The sequence below is a fragment of the Cyprinodon tularosa genome, unplaced genomic scaffold (assembly GCF_016077235.1).
Source record: "Cyprinodon tularosa strain WSP-4 unplaced genomic scaffold, ASM1607723v1 ctg5, whole genome shotgun sequence".
Lineage (NCBI taxonomy): Eukaryota > Metazoa > Chordata > Actinopteri > Cyprinodontiformes > Cyprinodontidae > Cyprinodon > Cyprinodon tularosa.
Genome location: NW_024039229.1, coordinates 3,579,679 through 3,604,049, shown reverse-complemented (window position 1 = coordinate 3,604,049; position 24,371 = coordinate 3,579,679). Strand labels below are relative to the sequence as shown.

At 36.9% G+C, this 24,371-nt stretch overlaps 3 protein-coding genes across 5 annotated transcripts in view; 1 reads left to right on the top strand and 2 right to left on the bottom strand.

Moving 5' to 3' along the window:
* Positions 1-24,371, bottom strand: part of pvrl2l (PVR cell adhesion molecule related 2 like) — a 603,137-nt gene that overhangs the window by 8,623 nt on the left and 570,143 nt on the right. For 2 of the 3 annotated variants that reach the window (XM_038302856.1, XM_038302857.1), the window contains exon 9: positions 6,688-6,783. The exons of the other annotated variant lie outside the window; for it this stretch is intronic. In XM_038302856.1, the coding sequence (XP_038158784.1) occupies positions 6,688-6,783 (96 nt within the window). The remainder of the gene's footprint in view (positions 1-6,687; positions 6,784-24,371) is intronic. 3 annotated transcript variants of the gene reach the window in all.
* On the top strand, positions 11,454-17,919 carry LOC119795027. The gene is made up of 5 exons (XM_038302843.1): positions 11,454-11,737; positions 13,427-14,107; positions 14,529-14,780; positions 15,524-15,643; positions 16,435-17,919. The coding sequence occupies exons 1-5, from the start codon at positions 11,660-11,662 to the stop codon at positions 17,506-17,508; spliced, it is 2,205 nt and encodes a 734-aa protein (XP_038158771.1). The 5' UTR covers positions 11,454-11,659; the 3' UTR covers positions 17,509-17,919.
* LOC119795042 lies at positions 18,101-19,934 on the bottom strand. Its single transcript, XM_038302867.1, has 2 exons — positions 18,926-19,934; positions 18,101-18,756 (listed from the first exon to the last, which is right to left on the bottom strand). Exons 1-2 carry the CDS (start codon positions 19,766-19,768, stop codon positions 18,430-18,432), a joined length of 1,170 nt encoding a protein of 389 aa, XP_038158795.1. The 5' UTR covers positions 19,769-19,934; the 3' UTR covers positions 18,101-18,429.

The window sequence follows — 24,371 nt, the reverse complement described above, 5'->3', positions numbered from 1 at the left end:
TGCCGATTGGATCTCAGAAAAGCTTAAGGGCTTTAAAACAAATGCACCAGTTGATGCAGCATTTGATCCCTACAGAAAAGATAGGAACCTGATGAAACAGCAACAGAAAAATCATGTCTTTACCACCACAAACTTAGAAAGAATTAAAAGGACTTGGAGCAAAGGGATTTTGAAACATAAATTCATTTAGAAAGCTTAGATGATGGCGCTTTACATTCAAAAAAAGACTTAGAAATTCAAAAAAGAAAGAAATAATACAAGGGTCAACCTCAATTTCTCTTTTAATAGATACTAAGCAGCACCACTAACCCCAGCAGGGCAACATTTTGCTTTAGAGGAAAAGTCCGCTCATATTCACAATTCAAACTTCTGAAAGTACTTTAAAGGAATACAGGTGCTGGTCATAAAATTAGAATATCATGAAAAAGTAGATTGATTTCAGTAATTCCATTTAAAAAGTGAAACTTGTATATTATATTCATACATTACATACAAACTCATATATTTCAGATGTTTATTTTGTTTAATTTTGATGATTACAAATGACAACAAATGAAAATCTCAAATTCATCATATCAGAAAATTAGAATATTACTGAAGACCAATAAAAACAAAGGATTTATAGAAATGTTGGCCAACTGAAAAGTATGAACATGAAAAGTATGAGCATGTACAGCACTCAGTATTTAGTTGGGCCTCCTTTGGCCTGTATTACTGCAGCAATGCGGCGTGGCATGGAGTCGATCAGTCTGTGGCACTGCTCAGGTGTTATGATAGCCCAGGTTGCTCTAATAGTGGCTTTTAGCTCTTCTGAATTGTTGGGTCTGGTGTATTGCATCTTCTTCTTCACAATACCCCATAGATTTTCTATGGGGTTAAGGTCAGGAGAGTTTGCTGGCCAATTAAGAACAGGGATACCATGGTCCTTCAACCAGGTACTGGTAGCTTTGGCACTGTGTGCAGGTGCCAAGTCCTGTTGGAAAATGAAATCTGCATCTCCAAAAAGTTGGTCAGCTGCAGGAAGCATGAAGTGCTCTAAAACTTCCTGGTATGTGGCTGCGTTGACCCTGGACCTCAGAAAACACAATGGACCAACACCAGCAGATGACATGGCACCCCAAACCATCACTGACTGTGGAAACTTTACACTGGACTTCAAGCAACGTGGATGAAGTGCCTCTCTTCTTTTCTTCCAGACTCTGGGACCTTGATTTCCAAAGGAAATGCAAAATTTACTTTCATCAGAGAACATGACTTTGGACCACTCACCAGCAGTCCAGTCCTGTTTCTCTTTAGCCCAGGCAAGACGCTTCTGACGCTGTCTGTGGTTCAAGAGTGGCTTGACACAAGGAATGCGACAGCAGAAACCCATGTCTTTCATACGTCTGTGTGTGGTGGTTCTTGAAGCACTCACTCCAGCTGCAGTCCACTCTTTGTGAATCTCCCCCACATTTTTGAAGGGGTTTTGTTTCACAATCCTCTCCAGGGTGCGGTTATCTCTCTTGCTTGTACACTTTTTTCGACCACATCTTTTCCTTCCCTTCGCCTCTCTATTAATGTGCTTGGACACTGAGCTCTGTGAACAGCCAGCCTCTTTAGCGATGACCTTTTGTGTCTTGCCCTCCTTGTGCAAGGTGTCGATGGTCGTCTTTTGGACAACTGTCAAGTCAGCAGTCTTCCCCATGATTGTGTAGCCTATAGAACTAGACTGAAAGACCATTTAAAGGCTTTTGCAGGTGGTTTGAGTTAATTAGCTGATTAGAGTGTGGCACCAGGGGCCATCAATTTTGAACCTTTTCAAAATATTCTAATTTTCTGATATGATGAATTTGAGATTTTCATTTGTTGTCATTTGTAATCATCAAAATTAAACAAAATAAACATCTGAAATATATGAGTTTGTATGTAATGTATGAATATAATATACAAGTTTCACTTTTTAAATGGAATTACTGAAATCAATCTACTTTTTCATGATATTCTAATTTTATGACCAGCACCTGTAGTACAAAAAAGTACTCCAGGGTGTTGTTCAGCATGGGGGTGAGTAGAAAATGAAGGCTAATCATGTTTTGGGTGTACTATTCCTTTAAATATGAAATTATTACATACTGTTCAATAAATTAGTGTTTTTAATTAACAGTAATTTTCATTTGAATGTGCTTTACTGGAGGCATCCATGTTTGTCAAAGAACACTACTGCCACCTACTGGTTGGTGACGTCACGGTGCGGTATCGGCTGTTGATCAAGTCCCAGTGCTGTATCTGGTGTTTGTCACAACGCGCTATTATCCAAGTCATCTTGAAAGCATTCTTCTTCCAAATGTTGGCTACATATTACGGGTTTTTTCTCTGGCCGGAAGTTCGATCGCAAATCCTCCCTCTTCAAGTTGACAATCTAACGACCAACCCGTCCATGGAGGATCAGGAATCGGAAAGGTGAAAAAACTCATTTTCTTTCCACTTTTACCCGATGTATTCCAACATCCAGCTGCCATGCACGTGGGCATTGTCAGTTTCACTATAGCTCTGGTGAATTTCAATGACGAAGTCCTCTGGAAATCTTCAATAATTGTTGTTGATTGCAGATGTGTCTAGTAGTTCCCACTGATTTTGCTTGTAACGCGGGGAGAAAGGCGCTTCTACTTTAAAACAAAACTAATTATGACAACTGATTGGAAAAACTTTGCTGGTTTAGAGACTCGCTGTTTTAAGTGCCTCTTGAAAGTGTGGATCTGCAGCAACTGCTTGATGCTTTCATAATATGGACCTGATTGATACATCTTTCAAACACATTACTGCATTGATGACATGAAGAATTAGGTCAAATTTAAGGGCAAAAAGGACAATTAACATGGTACTAGTCAAGTGTACCTAATAAAGTTATAAGTCCTCCTACACATGGGTGGTACTCAGAGGGACTGCTCTACCTTTTTTATACATTGTCCAAAATAGTAAGATTATCCTGAGCGAATTTCTACATTGATGCTGCTATAGGCTTAAACTTCTGGAGGGCATAGGGACCACTTTTCCTCATTCTGCTTCATTCTATCTCAATTCTCCCATTCTGCAGTTTGCTCTTTTTTTCTTGTCATAGTAGCTTCATATGCCGGGTCCTGTTTGGCTGTGACTCCATGCTGGATTGAAATATCAGCTGTGCTGCTGCCATCAACATCTTTGGTTATAGATCTTGGGTCTTGGCCTGTTTTTAGTGTAGGTCTGTTTCTTTTTGTGTGACTACCCGTATCTGCTCTCCTTCATCCTCTGACATAGGAGCTTGCTCGGATCTTGTCTGCTTGTCAGGAGCGAGTTTTTATCTTTTACTGTCGCTGCATGCATGTTCAGTGTGAGGTATTGCTGAAGAGTCAACAACGGAATACAAGTGGAAATCATCACAGCAAGCTCATCCATCAGAAGCATTTGTTACAAGACAATGACTAAATATGAAATTATAAAAACTACAGTGTTTTTAATTCAGAGTAATTTCTGTATCTGGTGTTTGTCACAACGCGCTATTATCTAAGTCATCTTGAAAACATTCTTCTTCCAAATGTTGGCTACATATTACGGGTTTTTTTCTCTGGCCAGAAGTTCGATGGCAAATCCTCCCTCTTCAAGTTGGCGATCCAACGACCAACCCGTCCGTGGAGGATCAGGAATCAGAAAGGTGGAATAACTCTTTTTTTTTCACTTTTACCCGATGTATTCCAGCATCCAGCTGCCATGCACGTGGGCATTGTCAGTTTCACTATAGCTCTGGTGAATTTCAATGGTGAAGTCCTCTGGAAATCTTCAATAATTGTTGTTGATTGCAGATGTGTCTAGTAGTTCCCATTGATTTTGCTTGTAAAGCGGGGAGAATGGCGCTAGGCTTACCGCACCGTGACGTCACTGCCGGAAGACGGCAGGAGGGAGGGGTTACTATATTTGGGCAAAAATGGACTCATTGATCGTGACGAAAAATTATTATTTTTATTTTTTTACTGATTAATGCTAAATTTATCAAATCACCATGAACGTATTAGTGTTGGGTATAGATATTGATCCATTGACCATTCCTTGCTGACCAGACTTTTCCTTTAATGATAAAAGCTTGTAAAATAAGGTATAAAGCTATTTTTCCCCACAATTTAATATTATTATGAATCCTTTGGGATGGATTTGAGTGGTGTCTTACGAAAGGGTCATAAAAGTAAAGTTTAGACTAGAAAAGAACAGTTTGTGAAGAATTGGAGAGAGAAATGTTACAAGTAAACAAGAACAAGCCTGGCAGAGACCCGGTTAAGAAAACTGGTACTCCAAGAAGACCTGCAAAGACTCGGATGAATTAACAAGCCTAGTCAGCAATGGCTAGAAATAAGACAACCTTTAAATCTGTACAGGAATGAAAAGCAGCAAATTCAAGCCTGAAGTATGACAGCCTGGAGAAAAGAGCTGCGTTGAGGAACCATGTCTTTTTTTTTAGAACTAGTTACAGTAGAACTGTCTGGCTACAGACATGCACCTCATGTTTAGAGAAGGAAAAGTGTTTCCACAGTGAGAAACAGCCTTGATGCATATGAAACTGGAAAATAAAGAAAATCTAAAGCACCCAGAGACAAATCTGACTTTAGTTATTACTATTCCAACATGACAATGACCTTAAACATTTCTCTGCAGCTGGAAAAAAACATCTCCACATCATAACTCAATAATTGGCTAATTGAAAGTTCAGTATAAATACCATTGATAATTGTTGGAGTACGTTAAAGATAAAGGTCAATATCATATAAACATTGAATCTGAAAGGGAAATATTTTCAAAGAAGAAATGGCAGGAAAACTACAACTAACTCTGGTAAATTTGTTTTATTGTAGAATAAATCTGTGCTTGAGCCCAAAGTAAAATAATCTAAGCTTTCAAATTAAGTTATTTAATAACTTACTGGCTTTGCTTAACATAGCAAATAACCTGGAAAATCATTTCTATTTTCTTTTTTTCAGTTTTGGTTTGCAAGATCTGTATAGAAGAGGTTTCAAGGATCCCAATTTATTCAAATCAAATCAACAAATTAACTAAAATAAGCTGTAAAGAGAGCTGGTTTCATTTCATGTCCTTGGTTTTAACCAGTGTTCATATTTGGAGCACATATGAATGTAAATTGGCCCCTTCAGGGGTCTGTCAATGAGTGACATAATGACCTGATGTTTGATGCAGGACATATATGGGAAGAAAATGAGACCATATTTTCAGCTGTAACAGATTTAAAAGGATGCTTTATGATCAGTTTATGATCTGCAGTGAACAGCAGCTGCAGGAATTTGCTTGAAGAGAACTGGGAGACATTTTGAAAGTGAAACGATGCTAAAAGCAACTCAGAGCAGGAAGATTTATAGTAAAGTAGTTTTAAAAATGAACTTTTGCTTGCACAAAAATCTCTACATCTTATATTTGCATATGTCTGTTTTGACTTCTTTCTTAAATAAAATACATGCACACCAATGCAGAAGCTGTTTGAAAATCCCTCTCTGTGTGAACTCAGTCTCTCTTTTACGAACCTACATTTTCGAACCTAACATAATAGCTGCATGAATCATGACAGCAGACAAGATAGAGGAGAGCAGGAGGTGGGGTTACCAATCTACTTGCTCTGGAGAGCAGAGTTCTGCTTTTATATATAGTTCCCAAAGTCTCTACTAGCACATAAAGTCGCTAGATTTTGTGCTAGGTGCCTTTTTAACATCAAAGTGCTAGAGGGGTCTGAAAATCACTAAATATAGAGACTAAAGCGTTAAGTTGGCAACACTATTCTTCTCATTATTTGTTTTCAAATGGTTTGCTGCTGTCTGTTTGGACCTTTCTCCACATGCACAGTAATTCGGCTGTTATCAGAAACATAACCAATGTGCACACATAAGGAATAGTTGTATTAACCATACATGTAAACAGAGTTTTATGGGGCCCTCAGGAACTAGGGGCCCCAGGAAACTGCCTAGTAGGAGGAGGAACATCCAACTGGTAAAAAGTCCTTTACTTGTCTCACTGAAATGTGGCACACTGCAAAAACAATCTAGAAATAAGTAAGAATTTCTTAAATTAAGTGCATTTATCCTTACTTTAAGTAGGTAAATTAGATAGTTTGCCAATGGAATGAGTACTTTTACTCTTAAAATAAGACAATTAGATAATATGCACTTGAAATAAAACAATGTAATTGTGTTTTCTTATTTTAAATCTAAATTGTCTTGTTCCATTGGCAAAATGTCTCTTTTACCTCCTCAATTCAAGAACAAATGCACTTATTTAAAGAAAAAATTACTTATCTAGATTTCGATTTTTTCCAGTGCAGAAATTTTTACTGTCTGAAAGCAAAACTGCAGAAGTGTTGATGCCAGAACTCTCTCACCAAAGGACCAAAAATGGAGTATATTAATATTAAACTGCATTGCTGAAGGGTTACAAACTTCTCCTGACTACTCCACATAACTTCACTTTAAAAAAAACAACAAAAAACTAAACTGAACTATCCCTTTAACAACTTTTGATTGGCTGGAGCAAAGCAGATACCAAACACTCCTTACAAGCAGCCAGTAAAAGTCCTCACATGCACACAGTGTCACTGTATGAGTCGCAGTCTTAAAATAAAAACATTTGTTTAACATCTGTGTGCACATTTGTGTTTGTGCATAAACAGTGTGTGTTGGTTACTGTGACAGGCTCTCCCCCTGTGGGCTCGTAGTAAACCTCTCCTGGGCTCAGAGGCACAATCTCAGTGGCTGTGGGCGGCTCTGACGGCTTGTTCAGCTGCATGCACAGAAATCAGCGGCGAGGAGAGCAAAACACAAAACAGCACAGAAACAAGCAGTCAAGTGGAGAAGACAGGAGAGAGCCTTTGAAACAATTCAAGAGGATCTGTCCACGAGATAACACAGCTGTCTTCAGGAACGCTCCGACTTGGACTACACAACCCTTTGAAAAGAGAAGCACAACCCTTCACTTACGCAAACACTGATTCGCATCCTTCAGCTTTGTTGTTTTCAACAGCCTCGCCATTAACACACAAAGAGCAGACACTCTACGTTGACTTGCTTTAAAAAAATTATTGTTTTAAACAAGGACAGACTTGAACTTTAAAGCTCTTGTGTTTTTCATACCATTCACTGCAATTAAGCAATTACTGTGGCACTTAAACTACATTCGCTCAGCTGCAATTTGACCTAAATTACTGGAGCTTTCTCACGCGTGTTTTCCCCAAATCAGGCCTATAAATGTTCACTTTAAACACAACTTGACTACAAGAACCTCTGATTTTCTTGTTCCCCTCCACAGATTAAGGCTTTGATAGATGAAACAAAGAAAGTTGTAACTACTGAGGTTTACCTGGTTCCTTTTGGATGTTTTATTCAAAGATATTCAAAGTGAATGTAGAGCTGAAGCAGGCTCAGCTTATCCTCTCATAAAGTGTAGTTTATTCTCCCTTTTTTCATGCAGAGAAGGTTTTCTGCCTTTTATCATGAATACTATTCTTGCAGATTCTGTGATCGTCTCCTTTGTGCATCGGAGAGGCTGCCTCTAATATTTCAAATAAAGAAAAAGCATTTAGAGATAAAACCCCAAATACTAGCCTCTTATCGGCTTCTAGATAAACTGAAAACTCCAAAGAAATCATAAGTAGCCACAAACCACTTGATAAATTGTAAAGTCTACAGAGTGTCTCTATACGTACAATCCAGGAGATTTTCAAATTAAAATTTAAACAATATTAATTGATCTAATTAATGGTTTCAGCTCTTTTCTGATTTTTAGGAAGGTCGCCCAAAACAGACATAAAACCTGAGCAAACTTTCCTATTAAGAATTATTTATAAAATAGAAAATTATCCTTAAAAGTCTTCAGTTTTTTTTAACTATAGATTTTTGTGCTGCTTGTTTGTTTTTGTAGAAATATTTTTTTCTTAAAGAAATAAAACAGATTCCAGAACCATAGAAATATAGTTTGTCAAATATTTAAAGTAATTAATCAAACTAATGAGGACAGCTGTGCCACGGTTGCTTATGATGCACCATAAGGTAAACATGTTTTAACATAACTAATTGTATCTTAGGTATTTAAAAACTTTCAGGTATTTCAAAAAAGTGTTGCTTTTTAAGCTTTGTTGATTATTGTTCTACTTTCAAAACAATTACCGATGATAAAACCGGATACCACTGTCTTGGTTGATGTAAAAAGATTGGCTTCATCTCAGCAGCTATATTCTATTAATCAGAAATTAAAAACCAACGTGAATCTCTGTGGCTGTAGTTTGATGTTATTAAGGTATAAAGAGTTGGAAACATTTGTTTAAAAAAAATAAAATTCTGGTTTTACATTTCTTGGCATCTGGATCTGCTTATACTTCATTCCATTTAATCCAACTCCAGACAAAACACAGTGCCGTTTGGTGAAATATAACCCCACATCCTGATGCTACCCCCACCATGCTTGGTTTGACCCTGTGTAGATAATCCTTTTATTCTGAAATGTTTATCAAGCACCATTATGTCAAGCCACCAACACTACACCCCTCAGTTCACAGGGGAGGGATTGATAATCCTGTAAACACCATGGGCCGGATCTATGAAAGGTTTGCGTGTATAAAAATGTGAGCTATTTCACTGCGCACGCTAAAAAATGTACAAAATGTACAAACTGATCTATCAACAGCGTGCTAAAAGGATTTGGTCTTTAAAACGTGCTAAATAGCGCCTCTTATCCATTTAGTACTTTTTCTGCAATGAATATGCAATATGGGGCGTTTACACGCAAAAGTGCGTCTTGTGGGAGGAGAACATGTAAATATATTAATTTAGCACTCGCAAAGTGATTTATTAAACCTGAAAGCAATTCTGCTAACGGTATCTGACTCTATATTTAACATGTTTCAAAAGAAGGTGCAAATGGTCTGTATGCGTGATTGCGCACACATGGCAGCGGTTATTGTCGCAAGAAGGAGACATGGAAATGAAGCAGGGAGACGCAGAGAACGCATTTTTTCACTCCGTGTGAATATTTTTGCAATGAAAGAGGAAACGATCATCAAAACATGTCGTTGATCCAGCATTGACATTTTGGAGCTGTTGGGGGAACTCCAAATGGATTTGGAGCCAGCCACAAGGAGGACCCACGCAATACCAGATATCACTAAACTCCTTGCAACATTGCACTTTTTTGCATCTGGGTCATTCCAGCGTACGGTTGCAGCGAGAGCTGGGATCTCCCAATCTCGTTTTTCAGAAGTGCTGTCCGACGTTCTAAATGCCATGTCGCCCTGACGCCCTAACGGAGAACCCCGACCTCCCCACTGCGCCTGTGGAGCAACATGCCAATGCTGCGGGGATGCGTAATCTCATACACAGTCACTTCTTGTGAGCCATTTGGTATGTGCATTTTTCTACAGGCCAATACAAAACACCTGTTTTTTTGTTTTGTTTTTTACTGCAGTGAAGTAGAAATTCAGTCACATACCACCTTAGGGAATAAAGGTTTCCAAAGTTTCTATATATATATATATATATATATATATATATATATATATATATATATATATATATATATATATATATATATATATATATATATATATATATATATATATATATATATATATATATATATATTTATTTATTTATTTATTTGGAGGGGGTGGGGTGTCACTGTAAGATTTAAATTTCTTAATGCACTAGTTTGTACAAACCACAAAACGCGCAAAACCATCATTTAAATAGGGCGTCTCCAACAGTTTTGCACCTGCCACCAGTTACGCAATCACTCTTGGTAAATCACCCGCAAACCATGGTTCAGCCCCTCGGGCAAAATTCCAGTTTGCGAGCGCAAATTACTGCATGCAAAATTGGATCTTGATAGATCCGGCCCTATGTCTCTGAGAGTTAACAGGATTTTCAACCAATTTTAGAGCTGTACAACATATTTGTTGCCTTTTAAGCACCGAATATTTGGAGGAGGGTACATGAAAAACAACAGATTGTATTCTCCCTCTATGTGAAAAAAATCCTTCAGGTTAATCATTGTTGCTGCTGGGATTTTAGTTGCCTTCCTGACTCGATTATGTCTCGTTTTTGGATGAATGTCCATTTTTACTGATGCCACTTTTACAATATTTTCTATGGTTACTAGAAGCACTACAGCATACCTGCAGTGATTAATAAATGTTAATTTACCAATACCTGATTTTTAACTCCATCCTGAAAACATGACACCTGCTCCTCCGTGCTTTAGAATTACCAAATAATCTTTTTAAGAATTATGCATTTGGTTTATGTCAAATTTATCTCATTTTCTGGTTGTTTAAATATTTCAGTTTAAAGCTCATCTCTACAGAAAACGTTATTCCAGAAGTCCTGGTTCTAGTTTTTTATTCTCTCTAACAAACCTTAGTCTGTCTCTATTGTTATTTTTCAGAGAGGAGAGGTTTCTTTCTTGTGAACCACTCATTGGAATTAAACATCTTTGTCTTTGTCTAAGAGTAAAGAAATGCTCTTTTATATGAGCAGCTGCAAAAGTCTAACATAGGTTCATAATGACAATTCAGGGTTTTACAACAAATGTTCATTTAGTAACGGATGCCTTTAAGGTGCTAGTTTAGCATAATTCATGAGCTGTACATGTTCGGTTTTTAGAGGGAAGTCTAAATGCAGCCTTACATTAGTATATATGTATGATTTCAACAAAACAAGTCAAATTAATTCATTTTATTGCCAACATTTCAGAGATTAATAAGCTAAACTTCAGAAACGCTGGAGTCTAATGAAACATAATGCTGCTGTTTATATTTATAGGATTGATTTTGTACAATTATTTTACATTTGCTGCATTCATTTGTTGTATGTAATGAACTACATCACTGTGACTGAGGAGCTTTAGCAACAAACATCCATCCTACAGAAAAATATAACATTACTGAAGATTGGAAATTGTGATATAAATATTTCATCACCCAGAAAAAGAAAGAGTGAATAAATAAGATCATTGTTTATTTTATATGTATAAATCTCTAACATTGTGATCTACTGCACTGTCAGACCCTCTAAAACTGTATAATTGTTTTTTAATCCAAACCTATTTGTTCTGCAGTCTAATTACATGATCAGTCAGAAATTACCTTTAATATCAATCTTTTAACATTTATATTGCAATCCTACGGAGCCCCTAAAGGGACATGGAGGAAAAAAAAAACTTTTGCGAGATCTCGCAAAAGTATTGCGAGATCTTGCAAACGTTTTGCGAGATCTCGCAAAAGTATTGCGAGATCTTGCAAACGTTTTGCGATCCACACTCCTTGCTGGTTAGTGGCGGTATTGCACCACATAGTTGTTTGCCAACCGCCATTAAATAGAAGAAGAAGAAGAAGAAGAAGAAGAAGAAGAAGTTAACAGACCATCAATCGGAGAAGTTTATTCATTTCTATTTTAGTATTGGCCTGACATATAAAGACATTAAATCCACACTCGGCTGCAGACATGGATTTGACATTAGTGAGAGACATTTGAAAAGATTAAAAAAAGGTTTTCTACGTCGGCAAACCGGAAATTGAACATACGGGGGCGAACCGGAAGTAAACCAGACACACAACAGCGGAGGCGCAAAGCGAAAAGGATAAAACGCCCATCTGTCAGCTACAACCATGGAGGACGATTTGGAGAGGTTCTTAATTTCTAGAGAAGTCCCAAAAGACGACATTACACGAATGAAGAGAGACAAGGTCAGTAAACAATCCATTAAATAACCTGACGTAAATTTAGCAACAAGGCATTCGTGACGAAAGTAGAGTGAATAGCTTCGTGAATAGTATGCTATCGTTAGCTAATATTGGTATTATTCGTAGAATTGTAGAAATGCATGATTGTTTTTCTTGCAATTATAGTGAATGCATACTAGCCTAATAACAATGTTAACATGATATCATGAAACTTGAGTAGAGGATAAAACTGGTAACTTTGAACTCCCTGGCTGGTCGAGCATACTGTTGACTGTCAAGTCTGGTTGATTTTTATTTCCGAAAACCTGTATCGTCATTACCAGCTTGTTAACGTTCCTTGCCAGTGATTTATCATAGTATAAAATTTGTGAAATTAATAGAGCCGACATGTTTTCAGGCACGGGTGGTTTAAAGAGCAAAGCTTGTCCTGGTGAGCTTTATTTACAGTGTAATGTCGCTTCATGCTTGCTCAGTATGCGGGATTGCTGCAAAGCCACTACTGTTTATGCTCTAAAAACATTCTAAATGACTTCGTTTCGAGTAAATTCTGGATGCTACCCACTCAGGAAACTTGGAATACATTGGACGAGCAGTATGGAGGAATATTGACACGTTTTTTGTGGACTTTTATGGACCTTTCTGTCTCGGTCACCATAGACCTCCATTATTTGAATGTCAGCAGACAGCAAGAAGCCTCCCAGATCTCCAGATGTATTTGAGATATCAAAAAAGTACTCCAGGGTGTTGTTCAGCATGGGAGTGAGTAGAAAATGAAGGCTAATCATGTTTTGGGTGTACTATTCCTTTAAGATGACATGTTTTAATGAATTGGCACTATATAAATAAAATTTAATCGAATTGAATTTATTTAGCAAAGTACACCTTGCAAGCAGTTGGAATCCTTTCCAATCTGCATTTCTTGACTATTTTATCAAGCATCAGAGTAAAACTATAAAATAAATAACAACTAACGACTATATAAAGGTCTGTGACACTTTTTTTTTTTACTTTATTAGGATGACTACCTTTCTGAAACATACATTAATTAATGTAGAGTACATTTCAAATAAATTTGAATAATTGATATTCAAGTTAGCAAATTAAATATTTATTTTAAATGATTAACCATAAGGATAAATTGATTAAATGCATTCATTCATAAATGGGTTGTGTATGCAAATTCATAGATAAATCTATACCTGTCTATAAGATACTTGGTTATAGGTGGAGTTTTAGTTATATAGCTTAACTCACACAGGGTCAGGTTTTCGCTTTTTTCAGGTTGAGATAACCTGGACGCACAATGTTTTTGTGCCATGAAATGGAGAACGTCAACCACAGAAGTTTTTAATTTTTCCATGCTGAATCAAGGAATCCTCATCTTCCAAATTAAATGGTGCATTAATTGCAGTGATTAATGAAATTATTTAATGCACAAAAGTTGACTTGTGTCAGAACGAATGCTAACACAGTATATTTTATAGGGCTTTTAAAACTTTTTCTAGAACAATCTGCAACTACACTGAATAAGTTAATACATGGGAATACATAAATGGCATGTAATTTGCACTAAACTAGATTTCTGATTGTCTTGATGCATCTTAATAAGCAAAGTATAAAAAAAAATTCTGATTCATCAAAATAGATACAATGCACTGTACTGACACTAGTGTTTCTCTCTTCTGTTTGCAGGTTGACAAAGCAGTGTTGCGCATCATGAGTGATGAGCAAATGTCAAAATACATAAACACATATGGTGATAGAGTAGCTGTGCTATCTTTCTGTGAACAAACACAGTGCCAAAGCATCAGTAAAGACACTCTTTTAGAGAGATTGAAATATAAAATAGGGGCACGCAAAATGAAATCAAAGACAAGAGGATCACCGAGTGGAACCCCAGACGAACTCCAAAATACCATGGCCAGAGAAAGAAATAGGGCAGGAGAGAAGGCTTCAAGAAAGGTTGAAATTGGATGGCTTCATTTTGGCATTAATGGATACAGTCAAGTACGGACCAACAGTGGGGGAGGCACGAGACATTCTACAATGGCAAAAACAGCTACTGTTGCTCAGATCATGGAATTAGGAAAAGAACTATTTTTTCCTGATGGGCAGTCCACAAAAGGGCGAGCTGAAGACTTCACGTTTGACATCTGCGATTTTAAAAGGAACAAGATTCCCTTTAATCACACTGTTGGCCAAATGTATGAACAAACTAAACTAAAACTTCTCAGATTTTACATCTGTACTAAAGAGGGAGCTCCAAAAGATCACTCATCTGAGGAAAATGGTCAGTTTGAAGATGGATCTCAGTCAGTCATCACAGATCTGCAGGATAGTTCATATTCAACTGATAGTGACGGAAGCGCCCAGGTATATGCACATATATTTGTAATAAATAATATAACGATACTGACATGGACAGATGTTAAGGGGACAAGAGTCACTAATAAAGTTAGTGACTCTTGTCCCTAACTTTATTACAATTGTCCATCTATATATACAGTGAGGTAAGTATTGTAGTTGTTGGATGATGTGTTTAAGTTTTGAGGAACGTGCGTTCACCTCCATTGTGTTTACTGAGCTGCTTCATGGTTCAAAAAACGTCAGGTGCTGCTGAATGAAGGGAATAGTCATATTCATATGACTAAGTATTATTACATAGGTCAATTTGTCAGTATGTTCAACCACCCCTTTAATAGATTTTGTGTTTTAACATGTATTGTTACACAGCATTTATTTTTTTGATTACTACTGAAGAAATTAAAGCACTGTGTCTTTGATTTGTTTTCAGATGCAACAAAGATCAAAAAGGTTAAGGAAAATATCTGAGGATGAGACAGCACAAAGTCCAGGTCCATCACATCCCTTTCAGTCAACCCCAACAGACATAAAAAATAGCAGCATTGACGGAAGAGAAAACACGAGTGACGTCACTTTACCGGAACCGGGCCCCTTGTTTGACGAGGCAGATACACTTGTGTGGGATTCGGACGATGATGTGGTGGTTATCAATTTAAAACATGTTGATGAGGATGACACACAGGTAATATTTTGTTTACAATTTCTTAATAAAGATATACATTTTGGGGTTGCACAGTGGGTAGCGCTGTTGCCTTGCAGCAAGAAGGTTCTGGGCTCAAATCCAATCCTGGGTCTTTCTGCATGGAGTTTGCATTTTCTCCCTGTGCATGCATGGGTTGTCTCCAGGTACTCTGGCTTCCTCCCACAGTCCATAAACATGACTGTTAACTGGCTCCTCTAAATTGTCCTTAGGTGTGAGTGTGTGCGTGAATGGTTGTTTGTCCTGTGTCTATGTGTTGCCCTGCGACAGACTGGCGACCTGTCCAGGGTGAACCCCCGCCTCTCACCCAGTGAATGCTGGAGATAGAGCCCAGCGACCCCATGAAGGATTTAGCGGGTCAGAAAATGGTTGGATGGATGGATGTTTTGAATTTTAATATCACATGTTTGATGGGGTATTAAAAACAAATACTAATTTTTATATTTAATGAAATTGGGAGTCAGTTAAGTCCTTTCGTCTAATTACTAGAATTGTGCAGCAATTTTATCTTTGACTTATAACTTTATTGTACTGTTATGTCTCTAATATGTAAAATATTTTAATTTTTATCCTAAAACCTAAGTGGACTTCTTAACATTGTCTGGAGTGTTCCTGATGTTGACTGGAAGTTATGCTCATGCACAAAAGTAATTATGAAAAACTTTTTTGAAAATAAATCTGATTTTAGGGTTAATGTATCTGCTGTCTTTTATTGTATTCTTTAGAGGACAGAGTTGGGTGGTGCTCCTACACAGGTGATAGAGCTTCTACTCCCTTCAGGTGATGGCCTGCTTAACCTGGATGAGCAGCAGTCCATACACGAGGAAGCAGTGCAAGCTGCCCAGGTAAGACACACCACTTCAAACAAATTGATGTCATCAGTGTTAACTATTATTGTGGTAGGAGATCACAAATTTTGAACAGAAACCAGTGTGAGAAGGGGTGCAGTTTGTAACATGGTCTCATAAAAATATGCTTGAGATGAAGGCCCCAGGGGGCTGAGGGTGCTACAGAACCCCCTAGTGGGGAGAAATAAAAATCGTCGGTGAAAAAGAAATCAGAGAAGTAAATAAAATAAATTAATATCTTCCAATATATCTCCCAATATCTTCTAATGTTTGATGCATTCTCACTTTAATTACAAATGTGATATAAATCCAATAAAGCATTTTTTACAGAAATAGGCTGTAGTTTTAAGCTTTGTTAGAACCCAAATTTTGTTAATTTGTGATATTAAAGGAATTCTTATCTTAGGGTGTTTTTTCTCACCTCGATCTTTAGGTCAATCTAAATTTAGATTGACTTAAATATGGTCCAGTTTGACACAGTATGATAGCACAATCGCACTCTAATGCTTAATAAACTAGTGCCGCCTGAAGAGATGGTCTCAGTTTAGCTCTAGCCGAACTCTGGTGCGCTCTAGTTGACGTCTGAAAACACCATACTCTGGTGTGACTCCACTGCCAGGTATCTTCACATGAATAACATTGTTTTTACATTATGACATCTTAGGCGCATAGATAACCTAGTTGGTAATCAGTAACCTTCTAACAAATATGCCAAAATTTAGGATACTTTGGCCTCTGCTTTATTCTTTGACAATTCTGATTTTTAATTGTGTGTTTTGTTCTTCTAGCTGGACAGTGGGCTAAATTTCAATTTGCCCTCTCATTCAAGCAGCCACATGCCAACAGACAGCAACCCAGGAAGTCCCCAGACCACACGGCGTGCTTCAGTTTGCAGGATAAAGGTTGTTGATGATCTTTTGCCTGTATTTACTGACAGCAGCATCCTGAATATGACTTTAAAGATGGACTTTGTCAACGAAAAAGCTATTGATGATGCCGGAGTGTCTAGGGAGGTGTACACAGCCTTCTGGGAGCAATTTCTTGAACAGTGTGAAGGAGAAACAGAGCGAGTTCCAAGGCTTAGGCCAGATTTTTCTGAGGCTGAATGGCAAGCAGTTGGACGGATTTGGGTTAAAGGATTTGTAGATCATGGTGTTATGCCAGTAAAGCTATCAATGGCTTTTATTTTAGCATGCATCAATGGAATTGACCATGTTGATACAGACATCCTGATGTCATCATTTCTCAACTACCTCCCTCCCATTGAGAGATCAGCTGTTGAGAAGGCTCTTCAGGGAACACTGGATGAAAGTGATCAAGAGGACTTGCTTGACCTTTTCACACGGATGGGTTCCCATTTCCTACCTCCAGAGAACAACATGAAGCCTGCCATAGAACTAATGGCACACAAAGCAATTCTCCAAGAGCCCAAATTTATTGTAGATTGCCTCTCCACACCCATGTCACTTGTGAGGTTTAAACTACCAGATAAGGAAAGTGTGTTGAGTGTTTATGAGTTAAAGAAGCCTACGGGCAAAAGAGTAATGCAATTGCTTGAAACTAATAAGGTGGTGCTGTCTCAAAGAGAACAAACAACCTTAAACCATCTCCAACGTTATGTGAAAAATGCTGATCAAGCAAAAGCTGAGAAAATCCTACGCTTCTGCACAGGTTCCTCAGTTATATGTGTTGAGAAGATTATGGTTAGCTTTAATGCTGAAACTGGCCTCAACAGAAGGCCTGTTGCTCATACCTGTGGAGCTACAATTGATGTGCCATGTACATACAGTTCTTACCCAGAATTTCGGACAGAGTTTGACAATATCCTGTCCAGCAATTACTTAGAAATGGACATCATTTAAATGTGGGACCAGGTTTAACTAGGCCAAGAAGTAACTGGCCTCATGGTATGGTTGATAATCATTTATTTATGTATTTATGTTTTGTCATTTAAACATCTGATGCACTGACATCATGATAAGCAGTCTCATTTCCTTTTCAGCATGCACTTTATTTGTTTTACTGGTGCAATAATACACCTCCATTTTTTAACAGATTTTATATTTTAAATTATACTTTGAAAATGACTGCAGCTTTCTGTTTGATTATTTTAAATCTAACCCAGTTTCTATGCTGGACTTCTTTTCTTAAAAGCATATAAGGGTGATATTCTGTTATTTACAGAATTGTTAATCACTGGTAGAATTAGTGATTGTTCCTTTTGAAGTCATGCCAGTTAGTTGCTTATTCAGAAGCAGTTTAAAACTCAATACGAAGATATCTATCCAGTGTTCCTGTTTACAAAATGTATAAGCTGAGTTTGTCTGTGTAATATGCCCTTCTGAATTATTACAATGTTTCCATCATATTGATCTAATGTACTACTGTAACTTCATGCTATCACATGTATTTTTTTATGTGAGTGCATTTGCCCAAGAAGTGACCTTGAATGTTTGTATAACTTTTTTTTATTGACAAACTAGTCAGATTTGGCAAAGTTTACATTACCTCAGGGTTTCAAATGTTTGTAAATGTTTTACATACAGAAAAATTAAAAAAGAATTCCGCTACACTAACATTAAAATGTGTGGCTTTATTCACAGATACTGTATCTTCACTATTAATTTGTCACTGCACACAGGCTGATACTGATGGTTATTTACATCTAAGACATAGAAAACATTTTGTGAAATGTTAACAAAAAATAATTTAAATGAATAATCAGCTATTAAAATGGTTTGGTATTAATTGTTCCCCTACAGGGCATTTTAAATATTCCTGACTTAAATAGCTGCAGTGATGGCCTCTCTTAGGTGCCTGTACAGGTTCACAGCCTGATAAGGATCTCTTGGTAGAGTCAGATGTGACTCCGACATTAAGATGTTGCATAGTCCATACACATCTGGATCACATGGTATCAGCTGCCGAAAAACACATTCGTCTTTGCACAACTGAATATGTTCATCTTCAACAAGGGATAGAAAGTCTCTGGTCCCATAGAGTTGAGGCAAGGCATACATCACATTCGGTCTACCACTGGGGACACTGATGTTTTTCGATGGTCTGATGGTGTGTGCATTCCAAACTTGGACAGTGTCCTCCAGTTCATCCTGTTAAAAATACACAAAATACATTTAGGAGGAACTGTACATACATGTAAACTTAAAATAGTTCAAAAACGTATCCAAAATTGGCCTTTCTTTCTCTCCTCTCCCCTGCTCCCTCCAGCTTTCTCTCTCCTCAGTCTCACACACATTTACGTCAAAACACAAAACTCACCTGGATCAGTCCCATGCAACAAAACTGAAGGATAGCCTTGTCCAGAAACCCGCCGTCAAAATATCCAGTGTCTCTGATGTCTGCAAACAAGGATAACCAGAACTCCACGCACTGGTTTCGCAGAAAACCCCACCAACACTCGATCCTCTGATTGGCGGTGCTTGCTCCCTCCAGGTAGCTATCAACAGTGCCGTCTGGATGAAACGGGACGAGGAACCGCTGAAAGCCTCTAACATGGCCGTTTTCAGTCCCTAAATCGCCTCTCACAATCCTAGGGCAGCCCCCTAAACGTTGGACTGCATCAACGTAATAACCCCCAATCAACTTGGGGTCACTACTCGTGGTATAGACATTAAGCCAGATGATTTTTCTCGAAAAACCGTCAATGCTTCCGTTGATACAAAAGCCATATGGCTTCAGCTTGTCATAGCTGTCCATGTGCCAAATGAAGTTAGGCCCTCTCGAAAAGTAGCTCCGTCGTCTTAGGCGTCTTGCTTGCCTTAAAGAAACTCCTCTAGGATCTAGCTCCTTCAGCACCAACCTCACATCCTCCTTCTTAACGAGTAGTCCATGCTCTCTGCACTTTGCGTACATCCACCGGTACCCATGAAGCTGACCAGAGAACTGTAGCTCATTACTGATGAATTCCACCAGGACCGCAAGATCACTGTATTCTTTACGACGAGAAAGTCCCCTCGCCCTGAGTAATCTTTTCAAATGTCTCTCACTAATGTCGAATCCATGTCTACATCCAAGTACGGATTTGATGTCTTTATATGTCAGGCCAATACTAAAATAGAAATGAATAAACTTCTCCCATGGATGATCTGTTTGCGCCTCCATTGTTTTGTGTCTGTTTACTTCTTCTTCTTCTTCTTCTATTTAATGGCGGTTGGCAAACAACTATGTGGTGCAATACCGCCACTAACCAGCAAGGAGTGTGAATCAGGACATCTGTTTTACTTTGCGAGATCTCGCAAAACGTTTGCGAGATCTCGCAATACTTTTGCGAGATCTCGCAAAACGTTTGCAAGATCTCGCAATACTTTTGCGAGATCTCGCAAAAGTTTTTTTTTTCCTCCATGTCCCTTTAGGGGCTCCGTACAATCCCCAATATTGCAATCTGCTTTTTTAATTTTCAGAAGTAAGTACGTTAATGGCTACGTTAATCGGATTCTTTGACTGCCAACATTTTAGGTTAAGTTGTTTAAACTGCAAAAAATGGAAATGTGAATGAGTTATTTTTGCTTAAATTGAGTGAATTTTGTCTTGAATTGAGGAGATAAGTGAGATACCTTGCGTATGGAACAAGACAATTTACATTTAAAATAAGAAAAAAACAATTGCTTTGTCTTATTTCAAGTGAATATTATCTAATTCTCTTATTTTAGGAGTAGAAATACTCATTCCATTGGCAAATCGTCTTATTTACCTACTAAAATTAAGGGTAAATGCACTAGTAAGAGCATCAGTGAGCAGAGATTAAAACGTGTCACCAGCTCACGGCACAGCGAGGTAGCACTGGTTTTAAAGCCATGAAACATCTGAAACTTCATCTCTGAATATGAATGTTTAACATTTATCATGAAAAACTGATGCACTCTAAAAAAGAAATATAAGCAAGCCAATTTTTCTTGAAGTAAGCGTGTTTTCCGATGTTATTAGCAGGTAAGTAACACAATAAGTTAATAGAATAAGATGATTTACATTCAAAATAAGGATAACATCTCTATTATCTTATATCATGTGCATAAATATACGCCAAGATGGCGCTGCACAGGCAGCAGCGGGTCACATCGGCTCCTACTTTTCTTTTCCTTCTTTCTATTTTTTATAGTGTTATTTGGTGTGTTACCTTGATATAATGTATATAAATTGTTTATTCTTAATGCACCTTTTTCCTCCTTGTTTGCACCCTCTTCGTTAATTACTATGCCAATATGTGACAAGTGAATTTCTCCGCTGTGAGATCAATAAAGCTCATCTAATCTAATCTAATCTAATATCAGTTTTAATCTGTGTTCAGCTAGGAGGTATTGTATGCAACATTCATCAACTGCATTCCAGACAATAATTTTACATTAAGCCCCCCAAAAAGCAGCTATTCACAGGGACGGCTGCTGATTCAACAGATATTCATCGACTCCATCCAGAAGAAAGTCAGACAGTTAAAGGTCATTTTTAAGGAGGCGACTCTTTACAGAGGACTGCATCAAAGCACATTATGTTGAGAAGGAATAAGTGTGATAAGAAAATGAGCACAAACAAAACAGGAGGGATCAGTTCAGTGGATTATAAAACAAAGCAAAGCGTTTGGAAGACAGTTACACAGTGTGGACGGCAGCTGACACCAAAACTTCAAGAACCACACATGCACTCAGACTTCCCTTCATTTTAAGGGCTTTTTATCTGAACCAGAAGTAACAGCAGAAAAAGACCAGGCTCCTGCTCAGAGATACAGAGTCGTTCTTTTAGATGAAAAAAATGCATTTCACTTGCAAAGAAAGGTCACAAAATATGAAGCATAACTGGAGAGTTCAGAGGAGGGTAGAGTATCGCAGCAAAAAATTGAAATCTAAATAAGTAATTTTTTTCCTTTAAAATAAGTGCATTTGTTCTTGAGGATGAAAGTTAGACACTTTGCCAATAGAACCAGACAACTTATATTTTAAATAAGAAAAAACAATATTATTAGGGATGCACGATTTAATCGGCCCCTTATTGGTATCGGCCTTAAAACTGATTATCGGACATCGGCCACCCCACCGATATTTAACCCGATATTTGATCAGCTTCTGAGTTTCTAAAGTAAAAAAAAAATATAAAAAATACTACTTCTTCTTCCTCAAAAACTTATTTTTTACAGACTTAAAAACTTCTAAAGACGAGGGAAAAAATATTGATACATTAAAATATCACAATATCTTCATATGCTGATATATTGCCATTTAAAAACACCATATCAATCTCTTTTACTAATGAAATATTGCTATATGTCATCGTTATGCTACGAAATCCCCCGAAAATTCACGAAATGTTGCCATATTTTTATATGTTGATATATTGACGCGGTATCGATCTGTTTTACTAACAAAATCTCACAAGAATTTGCAAAATATCACGAGAGTTTGTAACAGAATGATGAAATTTCACGAGATTTTGAAAGTAAAATAGATCGATGCCGCGTTTTTAAAAATCAATATGATATCAGCATATGAAATTATATTTGAGTATATTATTTTTGAAAGTGTCAGAAATGGATAACAAAACTGCTATTTTCAATGACTACTTATTTTTGTCCAGCTTTAACATCAGTATCGATATCGGTTATCGGCTACATGAGTTTTTAAATATCGGCATATCGGCCAAAATCCCAATATCGTGCATCCCTAAATATTATTGTATATTATCTAAATATCTTATTTTAGGAGTAAAAATACTCATTCCATTGGTAAATCATCTTATTTACCTGCACAAATTAAGGATAAATACACTTAATTTAAGACATTTTTACTTATTTCAGGATTATTTTTGCAGTATATCCCTGATGTTACTCTAGTAAGAGTAAAACGATGTCCTCCAAGAAATTACTCAAGTAAAAGTAAAAAGGTATTTAGTAAAAAGGCTACCTAATTACAGAGTAACTGATTATAACAGTTGATATTTCAAAATCAAGTAAGAAAGATAAACCAAAATGTACATTTATCTGGAAATTCTGGTATTTTATAGACTATAGGACAAATAAACGGATTAAAACAAATAATTCAAGAATAAAATCACTAATAGAGGAGGAGAAAATACTACTCCAAAGCAATTTTCTTTCTATCACAAAAAAAGAAATGAAATCAGTACTTCCAGTAATAACATTTTCCTCCTTTCTGTATATATTTCTGTGTATAAACAAACATACAAAAAGAGAGCCCGCATTTTAACATAAACGTTAACTGCATGGAGCATAAAAAAGTGTTGTTTTTAATGAAGTTACTGATGTGTGAGTTACCACCCACCTCTGGAAGAGTTACTGAATCCAAGCTGCAGTCAGTAATCCTTCAAATCAAACCACAGAAGGTTTTTTTTTTTGGGGTGGGGGGGGGGGGGGGGGGGTGGGGGGGGGGGGGGGGGGGGGGGGGGATTTTATTTAATCTCTTTTTCTAAATTGTACGGCAGAGGATGGATGGAGTGGGAAAAAAAAGTTAACTGATTCTAAAATTTTATTTCAGTTTAGTTTTTTTTCTCAGAATTCTGACTTTAATCTCAGAATTCTGACTTTAATTTTAGAATTCTGACTTTTTTCTCAGAATTCTGATTTTTCTTCTCAGAATTCAAACTTTAATCTAAGAATTCTGACTTTAATCTCAGAATTCTGACTTTAATCTCAGAATTCTGACTTTAATCTCAGAATTCTGACTTTTTTTCTCAGAATTCTGACTTTTTTCTCAGAATTCTGATTTTTTTCTCAGAATTCAAACTTTAATCTAAGAATTCTGACTTTAATCTAAGAATTCTGACTTTAATCTCAGAATTCTGACTTTAATCTCAGAATTCTGACTTTTTTTCTCAGAATTCTGACTTTTTTCTCAGAATTCTGACTTTAATCTCAGAATTCTGACTTTAATCTCAGAATTCTGATTTTTTTCTCAGAATTCTGACTTTAATCTCAGAATTCTGACTTTAATCTCAGAATTCTGACTTTTTTCTCAGAATTCTGACTTTAATCTCAGAATTCTGACTTTAATCTCAGAATTCTGACTTTTTTCTCAGAATTCTGACTTTAATCTCAGAATTCTGACTTTTTTCTCAGAATTCTGACTTTAATCTCAGAATTCTGACTTTTTTCTCAGAATTCTGACTTTAATCTCAGAATTCTGACTTTAATCTCAGAATTCTGACTGAGTTCTGACATTAAAAAAAAAGTCAGAATTCTGAGAAAAAAGTCAGAATTTTTATTTTTTTCAGAATTCTGACTTTAATCTCAGAATTCTGAGATTAAAGTCAGAATTCTGAGAAAAAAGTCAGAATTCTGATATTAAAGTCAGAATTCTGATTTTAATCCCATGTTAAACTGAAATAAAAATTTAAAAATCAGTTAACTTTTTTTTTTCAGTGGCCGTAATCATCTTCCGTAAAATTGAGATTAGCTGGCTGTTTTTTGTGATACACCTTTGCTGCCCAACGTTTTCCTTTCACTCAACTTTTTCTGATACTTGCACACACTAGAACACCGTGTCTAATTAATCTATACAGCTTTTGAATTAATTGAATGAATAAAACAATTTTATTTTGCAGTTTCTTCTGATTTATTCTGCTGCAACTGAACGAAGATGTCAGTTTGAACGTAAATGTAGAGCCTTCAGGTAGCAGCTTGGACAGACTGATGGCATCTGATTAAACATTTTTATAAATTAAACTATTTTTTTTAAGCCATCAGACTTCAATTATTGGAGGT

What these genes read in the sequence shown, in the direction of transcription:
- LOC119795042 (XM_038302867.1), bottom strand. Translation starts at nt 19,768, where the DNA reads ATGGAGGCGCAAACAGATCATCCATGGGAGAAGTTTATTCATTTCTAT. An exon ending in GTTGCATGGGACTGATCCAG is followed by an intron (nt 18,757 to 18,925) that starts GTGAGTTTTGTG and finishes TATTTTTAACAG; the next exon opens with GATGAACTGGAGGACACTGT.
- LOC119795027 (XM_038302843.1), top strand. Translation starts at nt 11,660, where the DNA reads ATGGAGGACGATTTGGAGAGGTTCTTAATTTCTAGAGAAGTCCCAAAA. An exon ending in CACGAATGAAGAGAGACAAG is followed by an intron (nt 11,738 to 13,426) that starts GTCAGTAAACAA and finishes TTCTGTTTGCAG; the next exon opens with GTTGACAAAGCAGTGTTGCG. An exon ending in TTGATGAGGATGACACACAG is followed by an intron (nt 14,781 to 15,523) that starts GTAATATTTTGT and finishes TGTATTCTTTAG; the next exon opens with AGGACAGAGTTGGGTGGTGC.